Below are 16,681 nucleotides of genomic sequence, written 5' to 3' on the forward strand. Positions count from 1 at the left end.
AAACCCTATGCACATTTATCGACGTCACTAGAGCCCTCGTGCGCCATCTTCCGTTGTAATTTCACATTATTTCGTCAATGTCAATAGCTTCGATCGATAAAGCAGTCAAACTTATTTTTAATAAGTACAATTGTTAATTAAATTATAATGTGTGTACCACATAATTAATCTGACAATCGCATCAGTATACTATTAGTGTGAACAGAATATACATTCTGCGTATCTTCACAATGTTTCGATAAAATATTTATTTTTATAAAATAAATAAAAGTTATTTTTGCATTTTCTCATATTTAAAGATATTTTCGTAAATTGAAATAATTATATAATTAATAATTTTTCTAACATATATCGCGTTTATATTTATGGTAATATTTTATAATTACTTTAACTTAATATAATGCTTGTAATTTATGAAAAATGCATTTGAAATATTCTCTCTCTCTCTCTCTCTGATACAGATATATAAAAGATGAGTATTAATTATATCAGAGGACACATTTTGTTTATTGCAGAAAACATATGTACAATATTAAAATACACAGAGGGTGTATATATTACAGAGCGCATCACCTAATTCTTGATTTTAATAAATAATCTATGAAATATAATGCTCTGTGTTGGATTTAAGAGAAACAGTTTTTGGGTCCTCGACATATTTTAAGGCACAGTCTATACTAAGGTTTTTCTACAAGATAACAATAGTTACTCGGTGAACACAACGAAAGAGTATATAAAAGTGTTATTAAATTATTAATACAATAAAATTAATATAAATAATACCGTTCATAAGTAGAATTACCACATATGCCTGCATTGAACTTCTAAAAACGTACGCTACATTACGGATCTATGGTTCATTGCAGTTTTCTAAGATTCTCCAAATAACTTGATCTTCTTACTCGCATGTAAACGATCTGTCATGGAATTTTATCTCTTAGCATTTTAGGCTTTTGTACCGAAAATTCCACAACGGATCTACCTAGTTACGAACAATATAACATAAGCGTTCTCGTATAAACTTCTTGATTATCTGCTATCACCTAATGTGTAAATTAAATTTGTAATCTGGAAATGCAATGCGAAAATCAACAATGTGTTATCGGAGAAGAAGAGAACACAAGATTGAATCCTTAGAATGAAAACTCGCTTCAATTATAACGACGAGATTGACGACCATTTTATCGACCAATCGCATAAACGTTATATCCAAGCACACAACTTGTGTGCCTGGTAACATTAACGCTTTACATGAGAATTAATTGACTCAATTGCGTTTCATTTCGAGGATGTAACTTGTACTTCTCTATACAATATAATCGTATGAAACAAAGGAAGAATTGATATTCTCTATAATCAACTAACATCATGTAAACTTGTTCATCGATTTGTTTAACGCTTTTACTTAACAAATTATACAACATTAGCCCCTATTATCTGCGTTGGACAGCGAGATAACTCTATACACACAAAGGCCTTGTATGGATATGTTAAGTTTCCAAACTAGGTCCGATACTAATCCAGTTTATTCGATATCCGACTAAAACGATTTGATTTGTCTACAGATTTGCTAAAGTTATCTTAAATTTTACGCCCTAGTAAAGTAGATAAAAATGTTTAATCCGGAGATCTACTTTCTATACATGGAAAAGAGAATTATGTACACTGTACAGCTAAAGTTTCGTAAACTGTATAATATTTTCATAATAATAATAATAATATTAATGAACTATAACGATAACTGTACACTCTCCCTTTCTTAACAATTGGCTTTTCTTATTACTTTACTTGTTATTGTATCAGTTCTCTACTAGAATGGAGGGATTGTAGTCGTAATATTATTATGGCTTGTAGTTGTTTGACATACGAGAATTTCCAAGTGTTAATAATTTCCGTAATTAGTCGCTTCCGCAACTTTGTCTATATATTATAAATCGCTGTACCAATATAATACAGAATCAATATTTTCAAATGAGATTTAACGAAATAATATTTCTATATTTGTGTAATCACACATACACACACATGTCCTCACACCTTTTACTAGAGACTTCTCGAATTTTTACTTAAATAATTACAGATTATTACAACAAAAACAAGATATTGTCAGATTTCTTAGACCTGCTCTAAATAAATTAACATAAGGGCCGAAATTTTTATATGTACGCATGTGCAAAAATATTAATAAACAAATTGATATTTTAATTTGATATCGATATTATGTACAATATTATGTACATGACGTATTGACTTTAAAAAAAAATGGAGCAACAACTGCTACTAATTACAACAATCATTATCTATGGTTGCCCAATTAAAGATAAGAGTATAGTTCTTTAATAAATGCTGAAGAAAATATATATCTTAAAAAGGTTTAAACATTACAAATTAATTGTGGACAATACATTTCGTAAGCAATTTATAGCTTAGGTTACGATGAATGCTGGATTATACACTATCACAGGAAATCGTTCAAACATTCATTTAGCATACGACCAATTATAATAGCATTATACAATGAATAGTACGAAAGCAAAATATTATTAAAGTAATATCCATCAACAGTTTAAAATTGTAAGATCTTCCATGTTCTTTCATTATTAATCGTTAGCAGATCTAATATTTCTTTGTGTATAATATTTCTGAGTCTATGTGAGAGTGTATGTAAAGCAGCTAGCGAAATATCGGAGTTGAAAATGAGATTTGTGTATATTTTCAAACAAATTTAGATTCAAACTCTTCGAACGGAAAGAGATATGAAAAGAACTTAAAATGATAAATGCAGGAAAAAAACATTTGCTGATATTTAGGCATGACAAAGACGAAATTTTATAATTTCAGCGCTCGTGATTGCACGTTATCTGGATCTTTTCTTATGCGTATGTCGATTAAATATGTTTATTTAATATATTGTTATATTTTCGCCCAGAAAATTTAAAATTTTATTATATTATGAAATAAAAAAATTCAATTCAATATTATTAGGCGATTTATATTTTTATCTGTCTTTTGTATGTTTGTTATATGCCATAAATATCGACTGCTAAAGAGTTATGTAATTAATAAGGAATAATTCTGTTTTAAAAATCAATGGAATTATGTATGTGTGTGTCGCGTGTACGCGAGACGATAATTATGTTCAATTACGCTAATTTCTTTTTCAATACAATGCAATAATAACCGTTATTGCATAAACCTAACGTTGAGTTTGCAATTAGCGAGAACTCGACTTTCCAAAGAATGAGATTACAAATTGTGCAATTAATAACACAGCCAGTGTCATGTTAATGCACATATATCCCCAACATATCGAAATGAGGTGAAAATAAATAAATAAATAGTAGAGATTTCTGCGCGCGGTGACAAGATGTTACGTTCTGCACAACATGGTAACAAACCGAAAAGGTACGTTAAATTACATTCCCACTCATGGCTCTCACGTATATGCGATATCCAAGAAACGAATTCAAGCAACTCATCGTAAAATGCAGACATAACAAAGAAAACTGCCTCAAGCAGCAGTCATTAATTTTTACACGATAGAAATAATCCTATGTCTCTATAGAGATAAAAAATATAGTCTCGCCTAAATGAAGAGAAGGCGATAGCTGTATAGTTAAAAAAAAAGACAACCAATATAAAATCTGTCGAGAATCTTTCTTTTTAAAAATTTATAGGAACGTACAACTCTTGTATCTTTACACCGTAGATAAATTAATGATTGCCACGCTCGCTCATTGAGTTACAAGATATGTCAAGGGCGTCGTCTTTTAATCGTCTCGTCAACGTACATTCGTCTAAAACTCTAGTATTATCATAATTACTGAATTTCTGCGACAATGTACCTGACAGATTAATACCATCCGCCGTCAGTAAACTGGTACCATCCAGCCTCTTATGATTCTCCATATTCTCGTTACCATTCTTCTCTGACTTATCAGATCTTAATGTATTGTTTAAACTATGATCGAATTTTTTGAGATCATTTTGGATACTTCTAATAGTATCAGCATTGTTTTCGTATGCTCGCAATAGGTTGTTTTCATTTTCGTACCTACGATTAATAGAGTCAGAATCAAGATACTTCCTGAATGTGTCATCGTATCTTTGACTATCGACGATTTTCTTAGAAAACCCCGTGTCGTAATGTTCCGTCTCTATGCCTCGTTGATTTAGACCGTCCATCTCGTACGACCGCTTCGTTAACTGATTATCGAATCCTGCTCTACTAGCTAAGTGGAGGTAGTTGTCATCACCAATGGGAGCTTGTCTATAAAAGTGAAATATTGCAAATTATTGCATACGTATAATATTGAAATTTACATTAAAAATAATAGTAAAAATAACATTAAAGCAACAAGAATGTATGAAATATAATATCGATGTAATATCTGATAAATTTTTAATTTATATGGCCTAAAATGTGCTTTATATTCTACGTACTTGCTGCCATATTTGGTGTCGCGTGCCAGTCTTCTCAAGTAGGCTCTATGTTCGTGCTCCAACGCGTATGCAGCTTCTCTTAATGTGGTTAAAGTCTTGAAACAAGAAGGTACATCTTCTATAGGCGAACCTCCATCTGGTATAACACGCATATCACTAGCACCGTAAACCGCCTGGCATTCACATGCACTCATCAATGTCTCAAGGCGCGGCATATTAGTGAAGATTAGCGAATGTATCCTCTGTAAATCGCGTTCCGGATCGAGGACCATTCGTAATCCAGCTTCCATGCCCGGCGATACCTCACTACACCCTGGTGCAACCTCAGCAACTGCCCGGCAACTACATGTATTACCGAAACATAGATACAATTAGAAATAACATCATTTATTTATATTTCTTTTAGTGTGATTTTCTCTCTTTTCTCTTTCTCTCTCCTTACAATCACTTACCAAAGCCAATGACCATTGATGTATGCACTTGGATGATACTTTTCTAAGCGGTTACTGTTGGTTTGACATATCTTCGTAAGAATATCGATCCATTCCTTTTCCTCCACGCAATTACCAGCTTGAACGTACAACGCTCTTTCTGGTTGAACAATTTGAAACATATTTTTCATCTTAAAAGAATCTTCGTGAAGTCTTTCCACCGCTAAAATTTCCTCTAGTGGTATCTTACACAAAGGTTCTTTACCTATTAATCGTAAGTTGTATTTTATAAACGCACTTATTTTATAAGGGAAAGTTCATTGTGTGTGTGTGCACTACAAGAATACTTACCTTTCGTTTTAGAATACGTCAGATCTTGTGTAGTAAGTCTAAAATATCTCTGCTTGAAATTCTTGCGACCAAATCGCTTTCTACCTTGTGCCCGTTTAATCATTACTCTGTGAAAAATAAACAATAACAATTAATAATTTCTTAAAAAGATTGTACACCAATAGACAAAGTCATCATATATCGACACAAATTTGACATTGTATGATTGACCAACCTCTTATCGCAATCAGTGGTATGCATAAAGAGAAAGTATATTCTATTAGAAATATAAAATTTTTAATAATTATATATAAATCTTGTAATTTTAATATTACATTTTTAAACTTGATAAAAAATAAAACCATTGCTTCACGTAATTATGTTAAAATAAATTTCAAAAGTTGAAATTTGACATTTTAATAATGATTATTATTAATATTAAATCTGAATTATATTTAATAAGAAAAACTGAATTATATTTAATAAGAAAAACGAAACAATGAACGTACCCTTCTTTGAGGACCACTGGTTGTTCTTGCAATATCGTTGGTCGCTGCCTCGTAACACCACTACTGTTACTACTGGTTGATATTAATTCCAGAAATTGCTTAACTGCTTGAATATGTTTTTCAGTGTAAAATTCTCTGCAAAAGAAAATTGTATACATGATAAAAACAAAGTTATATTTGACATTTTAATTGCACAAAAAAATTTCCCTTGATTTTATTAAAATTCTTTGAAATTTTACCTATACACGCATTCCATGTATTCTTCTTTGCAAACACTACCTGCGCCTCCTCTACAAGACACCAAGTTCCCAAGGCTTTGTATCGTTTTAGATATTAACGTTAACGTTCTATTAGTCTGAGAGTCCTACGATAACATATATTATATGTAAATTTAACAAATAAAAGTGTTACATGTTAATAATGCGTTCCTTACTTAGCATGTTATTTGTTGATTACTTACAATTTGTTCAGTAGTAATATCAAATAATCTTGGACCCAATATCGCAGGAGCGAAAAATCGTAGAAAAATAAATCCGCTTATCACCGAATACCTCACTTCCTTATTTCTTGGAAAATGAGTCGCAGCGAGTTCTCTTAAACACCAGAACATTTCGCACATTAAAGGCGGACATCTTACTCCTGACGTTGTTATAGCCGTAAACACTCTCTCGACATATTCCTATCGAAAAAATATTAGTAAACTATTAATATACTTGGTTAACCTGTTTTGAGAAAGACAAAACATTTATTATTTAATACCTTTAAATTCGCTAAATTCGTTTCAATAGTATTGCCATCTTTCACCCGAGTCGGATCTATTTCACATGGCTTTTTCTCAAGGAAGACTTGTTCCATTGCAGGTCTAAGAGTACTATGCAGGTAATGAAGACCCGCTAATCTCATGCCTTCGTCCATCATTTTGCTCACTAATGTATTACCGCGAAAAATTGTTGTTGGGTCACTGAAAGAAGAAAAACATTGATTTTCTACTCATAATCATTGATACTTGAACCTAAGTTAAAATATAATCAATTTTTTTACTTACGTTAATTTAGAAATCTCATGACTAGCAAGCGCTCGCATTACAGACACCAGTTGTCCATGATGCACCAATACTCTAACTAACGGTTGTGCAGCTTCCATTTTACTAGCTACAATTTCACCCAATATGTAAACAGCCGATGATGTTATAGGCTGAATATTTACACTCTGTAGTAATAAACTCCTGAGTCTATCGTATTTTTCAGATGGAAAGACATGATCAGCTGTGTAGTGTATCTTCAAACGTAACGAACCCAAACCTGGTAATGTACCAGGTGGTGTTGAATTGCTTGAAATTTTACTTGGACGATGTTTTGCTGCTCTAGGTTGTAAAAAATACCTACAAAAATACACAATATAATGTAATGCAAATAAAAAAAAAAAGATCTTAGATTCACGATTAAAAAAAGTTCTTAAATTCTCATCGATTTTGTCTGCATTTTTTTAAAGTATGTAGTTTGTTTAAATCTATAATGAAAATAAAAAAAAAACCAAACATAAAACATACCATACCATAAAAACATACCATAAATAAAGGAAAAACATACCATGCGGTTGTTGTACTGGTTGGCTGTCTTTGTAAACCTCTTAGAGTAACTCGTACTTCACCAAGGAATACTGATTGCTCTCCCATACCAGGAGATGCATGCCACAGACCAACAACCACTTCTCCAACTTCTGCTCCTTCAATAGAATAATGAGAGACATCCTTGTCCTTGGTCTCTGTTAATTCCGGCTAGTATATAGAAGCAAAAAAATAATTTTATATGCACTACATATATGAAAGAATAAATAGAAAAAGTAATATATCTCCTTACCTCAAACACAAACGTTTCATTAAATTGCGGTGACGACGTTTTCTTTTTAACTTTTGTGCGTTTTGATATTTGCTTACCATTGCTATAGATGACTGTAACAGTTGCAAAGGGATCACAGCTACCATTTTTAATGGTTAGTTCACTACATTCTATTACTCTGTAATACATAAAATAAAATATTACTAGAAGATTCTTATATTCTAATTTTATATGTAGATTGAATATATATACACTATATAACTGCTTTTCATTATTGCTTACTTTATTGTAAGTTTAGGCTGAGCATGTCCTACTTGAGGTTGCAAAGCTAACTCCAAATGTGCTTTGCCTTGGACTTCAGAATCAGCATCGACTGGTTTCAAAGGAAACCAATGCTCTTTGTTATGATATGTTGCTAAATCTTCTCTCTTTATTGCTACCTTTCCCAAAATCTTATCCTGCTTTAAATGTCTATCCCGATCGTACACGTAAATGCCAAGGTAACGAAATTTTCTGGGTACCTCAAACTGAAACTCCTCTCCAAAGAATGGGCTGTACAAAATACAAAACATTTACTTATAAACAAGTAACTGAGAAGTTTCATCTCGAGGCAGAAAAGATTTTACAACCAAAACTTACTTGAGAGTTCTTTCCATAGTCGTAGTTCTGAATATTTCCTCCTGGTCAAGCGATAATGTGCAATATACATCTCGTGTACCTGGAGACCCATGACTTCGACTTTGAAGGTTTTTTGCTTCTCCTGTAAATGATTAGTATCATGTAATTACTAATATTTATCAAATAATATTAACAAATGAAACATCTTAAGATGAATCAGAATAAAAAAAAATTACTATAAATTCACAGGTTCTTTCAACTTATAAAAAAAAAACTGTTATTTTATATGATATTGTATATATATTAAAAGAATATTAGAGAAAATTATATATATATATATATATATATATATATATATATATATATATATCAATCTTATGTCAATTTATATCAATCAATGGTTGCCACTTTTAGCATTCATTAGGTAACTTGAATGGAATCACTCTTCACTGAGTCATTGATTGCCAATACCGATTATTATTATGCAAGACAATACAACTTCATTCATTCTATATCTATTAATTAGTCATTACATCTCTATATTCAACACTACTCACTTACACTTTCTGCCGTTCTCTATAAATAATTTCGAGACAAAATCCTGATTCTACTTTAAAATTTACCAGAGCAGTGAAAGTTAAAACTCTCGTGTTGTTAGTGTCAATTAAATAAGCATTATTTACGATATGACAGAGATCGAGATAGATAGAATGAAAACAAGAATCGGTCGCCGGGTGCAACATTCGCGTGGCAATTTCGAAAATTCAGGACACGTCAATGAGTGCAGGAAAAAAACACTCTTTCCCGTATGATCTCGATGATGACTCGAGGATCATGCTCACTTCCAGATCATTGACGTAGCGTGAAAAAACGCGCGGCATCGTGCTCGTGCACGAGTACAAGATCAAGACGAGATCCATACGTACGCGCGTCCGATACGACCACGGTCGTTTCGGAATTTTCGGTGCACGTCCGTTCGCGATCGCAATTTTCTCACTGTACGTACGACCATCGTCGCGGCACACGCGCAAGCAAGCAAGCACGCACGCAAGTACACACACACACACACACAACATTTGTGTCCACGCACGGACCTCCACATGCAGGCACGCATGCACGCACGTACATATACACACGTAGGAGGACAACGACGCGTGGGAGTCGAGAATGTACGCGTCGATCACTGGGACGAATTTCGCACGAGAAAGAAAGACACCGACGAGACCTGTCGATCGGCCGATCGTCGCGGATCGCGTCGATACGATCGTCGTCGACGCGCGATCGCTACGGGCGTCATTCGCGGGACCCCGTTTCCGCGGAGCGCAGGAAAGGTGGACACGATCGTGGGAGTCGAATTAGGTGACATCCTGAGCGCGCACGGGCGAAACTTGTTCGCGATTGCGTCCCGGCGCGTGTTCCCGCGGGATCCGCTGCGACGACGAATGCATCACACGCACACGCATCTTCCGCGACCGAACCGCACGCGTATCTTCCTACCGATTTTGATCTTTAGCCTCTCTTCAACGCGGACTAGGCGCGTCTCCTCGGCCATGTTACCTCCATGACACTACTGAGTGACTACACGAACGAAACGCAGGCGGTTCGTTCATTCTGTGAATGGGTCTGAGGCACAGGACCGTAGCGCCGCGAGCAGGCGCCCACGCCGCCGTTTTCCCCGCATCCTATCCTACCCTACCCTACTCCTCATCGTCGTGATCGACGTCGTTGTCGTCGTTGACGTCGCGGGACCCCCTCCTATTATCACGCGATGCTATTACTTCCTCCTTACGTCTGTCTTACTAAGCGACGCGCTTTACAAATGCGGGGAAAAGAGCGTACGTAGAAGAGGCGGCGGAAAATGCGATATTCATCACGCAGTACGCGTTCTCAATTTTGCCATCGCTAAGACGCTTTGTTAAGGGCCGACTTCTCCAACCTGTTGGTAAACTAAAAACAGCTGAATTTTGTCTTCGTTTTTTCTTCAAATTAGACAAAAAAAAGACGATTTTACTGTTAGCTTACTAAGTATTGGTTGGAAAAATTGGCCTTAATTGACGTAGGATTTATAAGAGACGATTCAAAGCACCATTTAATAAATTTGCGAAAGCACATATTTGGTGGGATACTGCGTATACTTCTGCGTATACTTGCTAAGTGTGTGCTTTCAATCTCACGAAAGAAAATCGATATTCGTTAGCAATGAATGTGAGAATGATTATTAGAATGAAGAGGCGCGATAGATTCCGCGATAATATCAGGCGGCACTGATAACACTGATGTAACCGACAGACGCAACCTCGTTTGCGTCGACGATAAGCGAAGCTGGTCAATGAATCCGGTCGTCAATAAGCTCTTACGTCTTCGATAAGAGCGTACGATATTTCGATCGTGGCAGATCGATGGCAAGGATCGGCGACAGGTGGTGACGTTATGTGAGTTTTTAATCGGATGAGGTAATAAGTTCATCGCCGTGCACCGAGCATAAACATATGTCGAGGAAATATTAACAGTTTTCAAGTGACGGTGTCATCAGCAAACATAACGGGGGAAATGTGAGATAAATATTGGATCAAACAGCTGTTATTATAAATAGTTGTTAAATTGGTATATGTCACTTAGTGATAAAATTAAAACCTTTCGCCTTTTTCCGTTTCGGATTTCACGGGTATAAGAACGTCTCTTTTCTCGATTTTATCTCACATCGCCGGCATACTCTCGAGCTGCCATTATCGGTGCTAGTATCGCTCGATGTGATCGCACTCGCAGCGTGAAATGAAGGTGCGCGACGTTTCCCGTACGATTCAACGCATCCATTCATTTCCTCAGGACGGCCTGCCGCGATGGATCATCCGCGTGCCTGTGGCATGACGGCCGGCCGCTACGGGGTTGACATATACCCAGTGTCCGGTGAGCAAAGGCGCGCGTCACGCTCTTCTCTCCGCTTATGGCGTGTACGCCATATATGCGCGCACTTACACACGTGCGCAGGGTTAAACCACCGCTCGCGCGACTATCCCTTCACCCTCCCGCCACCGTGTGCTCTCCCTCTCTCTCTCTGTTTCTCTCTTTCGATGTTGGTGCCTGCCTGTATTCCCTTCTTATCTCGGTGCGTTAAGTCCGTCTGCCTGCTTGTTCGTGCACCGAGCTAGGCACAGACGAGCGTGTGTTAGTGCACGCCGTTGTGTTGGTTCACGTTGGTTAACCGTGCGCGCGTGTGTAAGTGGTGAGCCACTTCCTGATGGCGCAATGGCCCGCTTCCTCTCTCTCTTCGCTTCTCTTCGCTCTTCGCACAGCTCCATGAGCCGCATCGTTCTCTCTCTCTCTCTCTCTCTCTCTCTCTCTCTCTCTCTCTCTCTCTTTCTCTGTCTTCCTCTCTCTTGCTTCTCTTTCTCACTTCCTTTTTTTCCTTCGTACGATCGTTTCGTTCTTGCTGATCCTCTGTCTCACTTTCTCTCTTCCATTCTGAACTTTTTTCCCCTTGTTCACTTATGATTGATGTAACTGCCAAGAAAATCAGAAAGAATTAATGCACGACAGTGAAAATTCTGTTTGCGAAAATCTGTGATATATAAAATTACAATAAAATAGAAGAAAAGAACTATTTAAAACTTAGTTATAGAACTTAATCACGAGACTTCGTAACCTCTTCAGTCTCACTTTGACAGAATCACTTTTGCCACACAAAATCCCGTTGATATAATAGAATAATACGCACATCCGGGATCAAAGGTACATAGTTTCACAGACGCGTCAAGACGAGCAATTTGAACGAGTGATACTCTGCTAGAGTGTAGATGTCTATCTGTGTTTGGGAATTTTCGCGGAACCAAGAGAAGAGTAAGCATGACTCGGCGAGATTCTCACAATCTATCTAGGCTACTGGTCCCTCGGCTACGAAGAAAAAATGAGAGTACCTCGCCCGAGACAAGAGGAGTAGGTGGTCGACGGATCGATGGATCGTTGAGAAACGCGGGAAAGAGAGAGGACTTCAACGTCGCTTGTGAACTTGCGAGGATTTTGCTACCTTTCCCCTTTGTTGCTCCAGCGAACAAGCACAAGGTTACACGCGCTACTCCTCGCGATCAACATCGAACGTGTCACAGTTTCTCTGGCCGGAGCGACGATAATCTCTACGAACCGGCGACGTAACATCGCCGAGTACGCGGAAGAGGCAAATCGGAAAGAGGATAGAAAGGCCGAAATCGTGCGATTTTGACGTTTAAGTTTCCTACTTCGCGGAGACGTGCATCGCGCGCGCCGTCTGGAGCCGCACACGTGTCTCGGCTGAGATCCACAATCGGTTTACCGTTAATTATAAAGATTTACGATGCCGCGGCATAACTAGCTTCATACACGTACCGGTTTGCACTTTTGCGAGACTTTCACGGAATTTCCCACGTGAATATGCGAGTACGGACGCTCCTCCCGCGACACGCCGCGATAGCGACGAGCAACGCGGCGCGTAATTAAGTAGGAAATCGAGTCCGCGTCTTTTAATGAAAAGGCAAAGGGAAATTACGGGCTTTCGCCTATTTCTCGCGCGCATGTGTGTGTGTGTGCGCGCGCGTCTGTGTGTGCAGATTATTGTCATAGATTCTCACGCAGTCTACGCAGTGCAAATAAAACTCGAATTATATAATTTGACCTCCTCCTCCCCTTGATCTACACAATATCTGCTATATTATTCTAAATTAATTGGAACGACACGCACACGCTGATGAATTACGCTTTCTCGGAATCAGCTCACACATTATCGCAATAGGTGCAAGGGTCTCTTCGGTTTTGTAAATTCCCGGCGCCTCTTATCACCGGAAGTGGACGTCTTGGGTAAATCCTCCGGGCATTATCTTCGAATATCACTTACGTCTGAGAGTGATAATGCAACACGTCCTTCGCATAATACTTCCGTTCTAACAACAGGTTATTACATATGCGGTTGCTGCGCATGAGGAAAGCCACCTCGGCGGGCAGTGCAGTACGCTACGTATGGGAAAGTGTTCCGAGATGCGATGAAAAAAGGACGGTGTTCAATTGCGCTTCACATCGAGTGAAGGAGAGGCAATCCTGCAACGAGGAGCCCAGTCAATCGCGGACATCCGTCACATCTTACAGAATTACGGTATCACGGCGCGATGCGGTTGTAAAAAGTAAAACACACATGTGGAAAGGAGGGAAAAAGAAATTGGGAGATAAAAATAGACGAGAAACAGACGGCACGGCATAATGCCGAGTCGCTGGCGGTTAATCGACCGTCAGATGACGACGAAGAGACGAGAAAGAGAAAGAGAGACAGATAGAGAGAGAGAGGCACGCGGAACGAAATAGAGGAAGTCGCGCGAAATCTAAGCGGCAATCGTGCATAAATGTGGCGGCAGATGTGGAGCATTATCAGCGGTGGTCAATCGAAGACTACTCGAGTTGCTGCCGCTACTGTAGGCCGGCTCGATCGAGCGCGAGCGAACGAGGCGCGTGAATGGAACGGGTGGAGCGGTTAGAAGGAAAAAATATGAATGAAGTCGTGGTAGTGACAGTCGCGTGTACGGTTTACGTTTGGCGCGCATGCGTCCCGACGTAACGCACGTAAGCACGTGCATCGCTCGTTCGTGCCATTCAGCGTGAACAGCGTAAAACTATGCAGGGGGACGCGATCGGCGAAGGTGAGATCGATGCGCCGAAGATCGCACGTGCCACTCTATACGATGTGTCAAACGTGCACGATCGTGCTCGCTACGTTTCTCTCTCACCTCGAATTCTCATGCGCATCTTCGTGAGAGGCAAACGGAGTAGAACGATCCTGAGGGGCTCTGTTAAATGTTATCGATCATTCCTTTGTTTCTTTCTTCCTTATCTCGATCTCGTTGTAGTCCATTTTACGCTTCGCCGTAGACGTTCCTGGGAAAGCGGACTCGAGTACTGTCTTTCGCGTCATGCTCGATAAATTTCGAACAATTTGACGCTGTTCAGCAGGGCGGCGTGTCTGGAAAAAGAGATGGTAATCTTTATTAATAACTCTATTCTAGGAGGCGCGATGTCGTCAAGAAGCGAGTCACAGTGAAGCAACAAGGGCGACAAGTGTTTTTCGCGTTACACTTTCCGCAAACGACCAACCGATACATCATCGGCGCTCCCGAACCGTCATCGCTCATACCTGCATTCCCGTTGTGGCGACGCTCTTCTTAACTACGAATGTCAGCGAAAATAGTAAAGCTCTCAAGATGCGAGTGACTATCGGATGACTGGCACGAAATCGCACGTGCACGCAGCATATTCGCGCTCGTGATGATACGCGTATGCGCATCGAGAAGAAGAAGTTGATGATGAAGTGCTCTCTGCGAAGAAAAGTGAGCGCAACATTGTGTGCCGTTAACGTCACGGCGCGCTACCGGATGTAGGGAACTGGGATTCGGGGCAAGCAGGGAGCAAGCAAGCACGCGGTCGGCAAGACTTCGGAATCCGTTCCCCGATTTTCAGCCGAGAACCGGTAGCGTGTTGTGCGCGCGGTAAACAGGAGATCCGCGTTGCGTACCATTGTGGGCTCGTCAGCGTGGTGCAATCTACCAGCGTTCGCACGTGGCCACCTTGGCCATTGTGTCACTACAAAGGAACGTTATCCGGAAAGATTTAAGTCAAAGAGAACTCTCCTGCAAAAGTAGAGTATACATACGTATGTATATAATATATAGTACGCGCGCGCGGTTCGCGTGTGAATCGTGTGAACGGGACGGGCGTGACATCAACAAAACTCGAAAGAAGAAGCGAGTCGTAATACGCGCGCACGTGTGCCTTGCGAATAATGATGAAAACTCGCACGTATGCGCGCGCGCGCGCGATAATATCGCGCGCGTATTGTGCGCGCGCAGGTATTGAGTGCACTTCGCGCTCGTTATAACGCCGGATCCTCGTAGACGTGCGAACGTCACGGAAATTGAGCGCGACCAATGCGGCCTTTCCCACGATTAAGATGAATTATTATCCAGCGCGATGATTACGGTACGATGCGCGCGGTCTCGTGAAAAATGCAATTACATCGCCATTATATAGCATCGCGCGCGTAAACACTTCGGTAAACAAAGGCGCGCGCTTTTCTCTCCGGAAATCTCGAGCGCGGCGCGACGAAAACAATTTCACGCCTGCTGGACGTTGTCACCGCGTTATCGATCAGATCGTTCTTACAAGTCTTACATTGTGTATGATATTTTTTCCCACTGCTGCGGAATCCTGGATCGATGACGTTAGAAGCGAGAAAATGCATGGCAAAAATTCTTGCGTGCCATTTTCAAGTAAAACGATCTTTGTGTGAAAGAACACGTCAGATCGCTTGAGCATATTATCTAAAATGCCCCGGAAAAGACCTTTTTCTCAAAATCATGAGGAAATGTAAGTTAAAGAGGAAGGTTGCATGTCATGTTAAATTTAAGATTATTTGTTGACCACCAAGGGAAAAGGATCTTTCACGGATCATTTTACAAGCATGCTCAAGCGACCTGTTCTTTCGTACAAGTATCTCTTTACTTAAAAATGACACGCCGGAATTATGTGTTTTCTCGCTTCTAACGTCATCAATCCGGGCTTCCGCAGCAGTGGGAAAAAATATCATACACAAAAATCGCATGGATTTTCGATCCATAACAACTAAACGTTATTTGGTCGGTCTGTATGGATGTCTTTCATTCGTATTTGCGTGTGATTATGCTTCATCCCGCGTCAGAGCCTCTCCTCCCCTTTTCGCACGACGGGATTTCACTCCTTTTCGCGGTTGGCTTTTCATCCACCGGCTCTCTGGTCGACCTTCCTGACTTCGTCCCCACGCCGGCCAGCGTGCCATGTCTAACGGGGTTCCGGATGTGGCCTGATCTCTATTCCCGGTTTTGTTCGATGGTTAAATTCTAAATATAAAGCCTCTGAACACGCGCTCACGCTCACCGACGTGACACACGCACACGTGCACGCGCGCGAGTCCCGCGCTTGGTCCACCCGGCATATAATGCTTTGCTTGGCTCGGCTACGCTGGCAACCGGAAGTTATTTCGTCGATTCGAGCCAATTTTTCCGCTTACCTGTTCACACATGCACGCCGAAGCGGAAGCAATATTCCGATTGCCGCGTGCGACGTTGCGTAGGCGTGCACGAGCGCTCAGGCGATCTGTCACCTTGCACGACGTGTTGATATGATTCGTATCCTGTGTCAATGACGATCTTCCCTTCTCCATTTTTCTTGTCTCAATTTTTACTGCTTACGCCGCACAAAACAATCGGAGGAAAACTATTCCGTCTATAGGATGTCTGACGCAGTGTCCCACACTTTGCACGTAGATTAGGTTAAACTAGACACAAAATTTCTCTACCATTTTGCAAAGAACTATATGAAACTTTGAGTTATTCACTGAAGAAGATTGGCGAATGATCGCGCGCGATAATCCAATGTTCTTTAAGTTAGTTCATGAGCTAATTTAACTAGAAATCTACGTGATCATTTTCAAAATGCTAGATGACTTTTTTATTCAGTTTGACCT

General features: G+C 39.7%; 1 protein-coding gene across 4 annotated transcripts; it reads right to left on the reverse strand.

Moving 5' to 3' along the window:
- Positions 1-483: 483 nt before the first annotated feature.
- Positions 484-16,369, reverse strand: LOC116847134 (ras GTPase-activating protein 3). Of its 4 annotated transcripts, XM_032821806.1 has the most exons (16): positions 16,226-16,369; positions 13,914-14,146; positions 8,191-8,311; positions 7,834-8,103; positions 7,573-7,729; positions 7,303-7,490; positions 6,759-7,094; positions 6,473-6,674; positions 6,174-6,392; positions 5,953-6,077; positions 5,714-5,848; positions 5,440-5,481; positions 5,226-5,332; positions 4,896-5,139; positions 4,444-4,785; positions 484-4,270 (listed from the first exon to the last, which is right to left on the reverse strand). In XM_032821806.1, the coding sequence occupies exons 2-16, from the start codon at positions 13,930-13,932 to the stop codon at positions 3,715-3,717; spliced, it is 3,063 nt and encodes a 1,020-aa protein (XP_032677697.1). In that variant the 5' UTR covers positions 13,933-14,146; positions 16,226-16,369; the 3' UTR covers positions 484-3,714. The 4 variants fall into 4 exon arrangements, with proteins under 4 accessions (XP_032677697.1, XP_032677700.1, XP_032677696.1 ...); XM_032821809.1 differs by lacking the exons at positions 13,914-14,146; positions 16,226-16,369 and adding an exon at positions 10,804-10,912; XM_032821805.1 differs by lacking the exons at positions 13,914-14,146; positions 16,226-16,369 and adding an exon at positions 9,667-10,486.
- Positions 16,370-16,681: the final 312 nt, after the last annotated feature.

The sequence above is a fragment of the Odontomachus brunneus genome, unplaced genomic scaffold (assembly GCF_010583005.1).
Source record: "Odontomachus brunneus isolate Ranch 3 - 2012 unplaced genomic scaffold, Obru_v1 Obru_scaffold_074, whole genome shotgun sequence".
In the NCBI taxonomy this organism is placed as follows: domain Eukaryota; kingdom Metazoa; phylum Arthropoda; class Insecta; order Hymenoptera; family Formicidae; genus Odontomachus; species Odontomachus brunneus.

Bases quoted from the DNA above. Each gene is read 5' to 3' on its own strand.
- LOC116847134 (XM_032821805.1), bottom strand. From the start codon at position 9,721: ATGGCCGAGGAGACGCGCCTAGTCCGCGTTGAAGAGAGGCTAAAGATC. The intron at 6,078-6,173 runs GTAAGTAATCAA...ATGTTATCGTAG, and splicing joins ATATTACTACTGAACAAATT to GACTCTCAGACTAATAGAAC. The intron at 5,333-5,439 runs GTTGGTCAATCA...TATTTTTCACAG, and splicing joins ACCACTGATTGCGATAAGAG to AGTAATGATTAAACGGGCAC.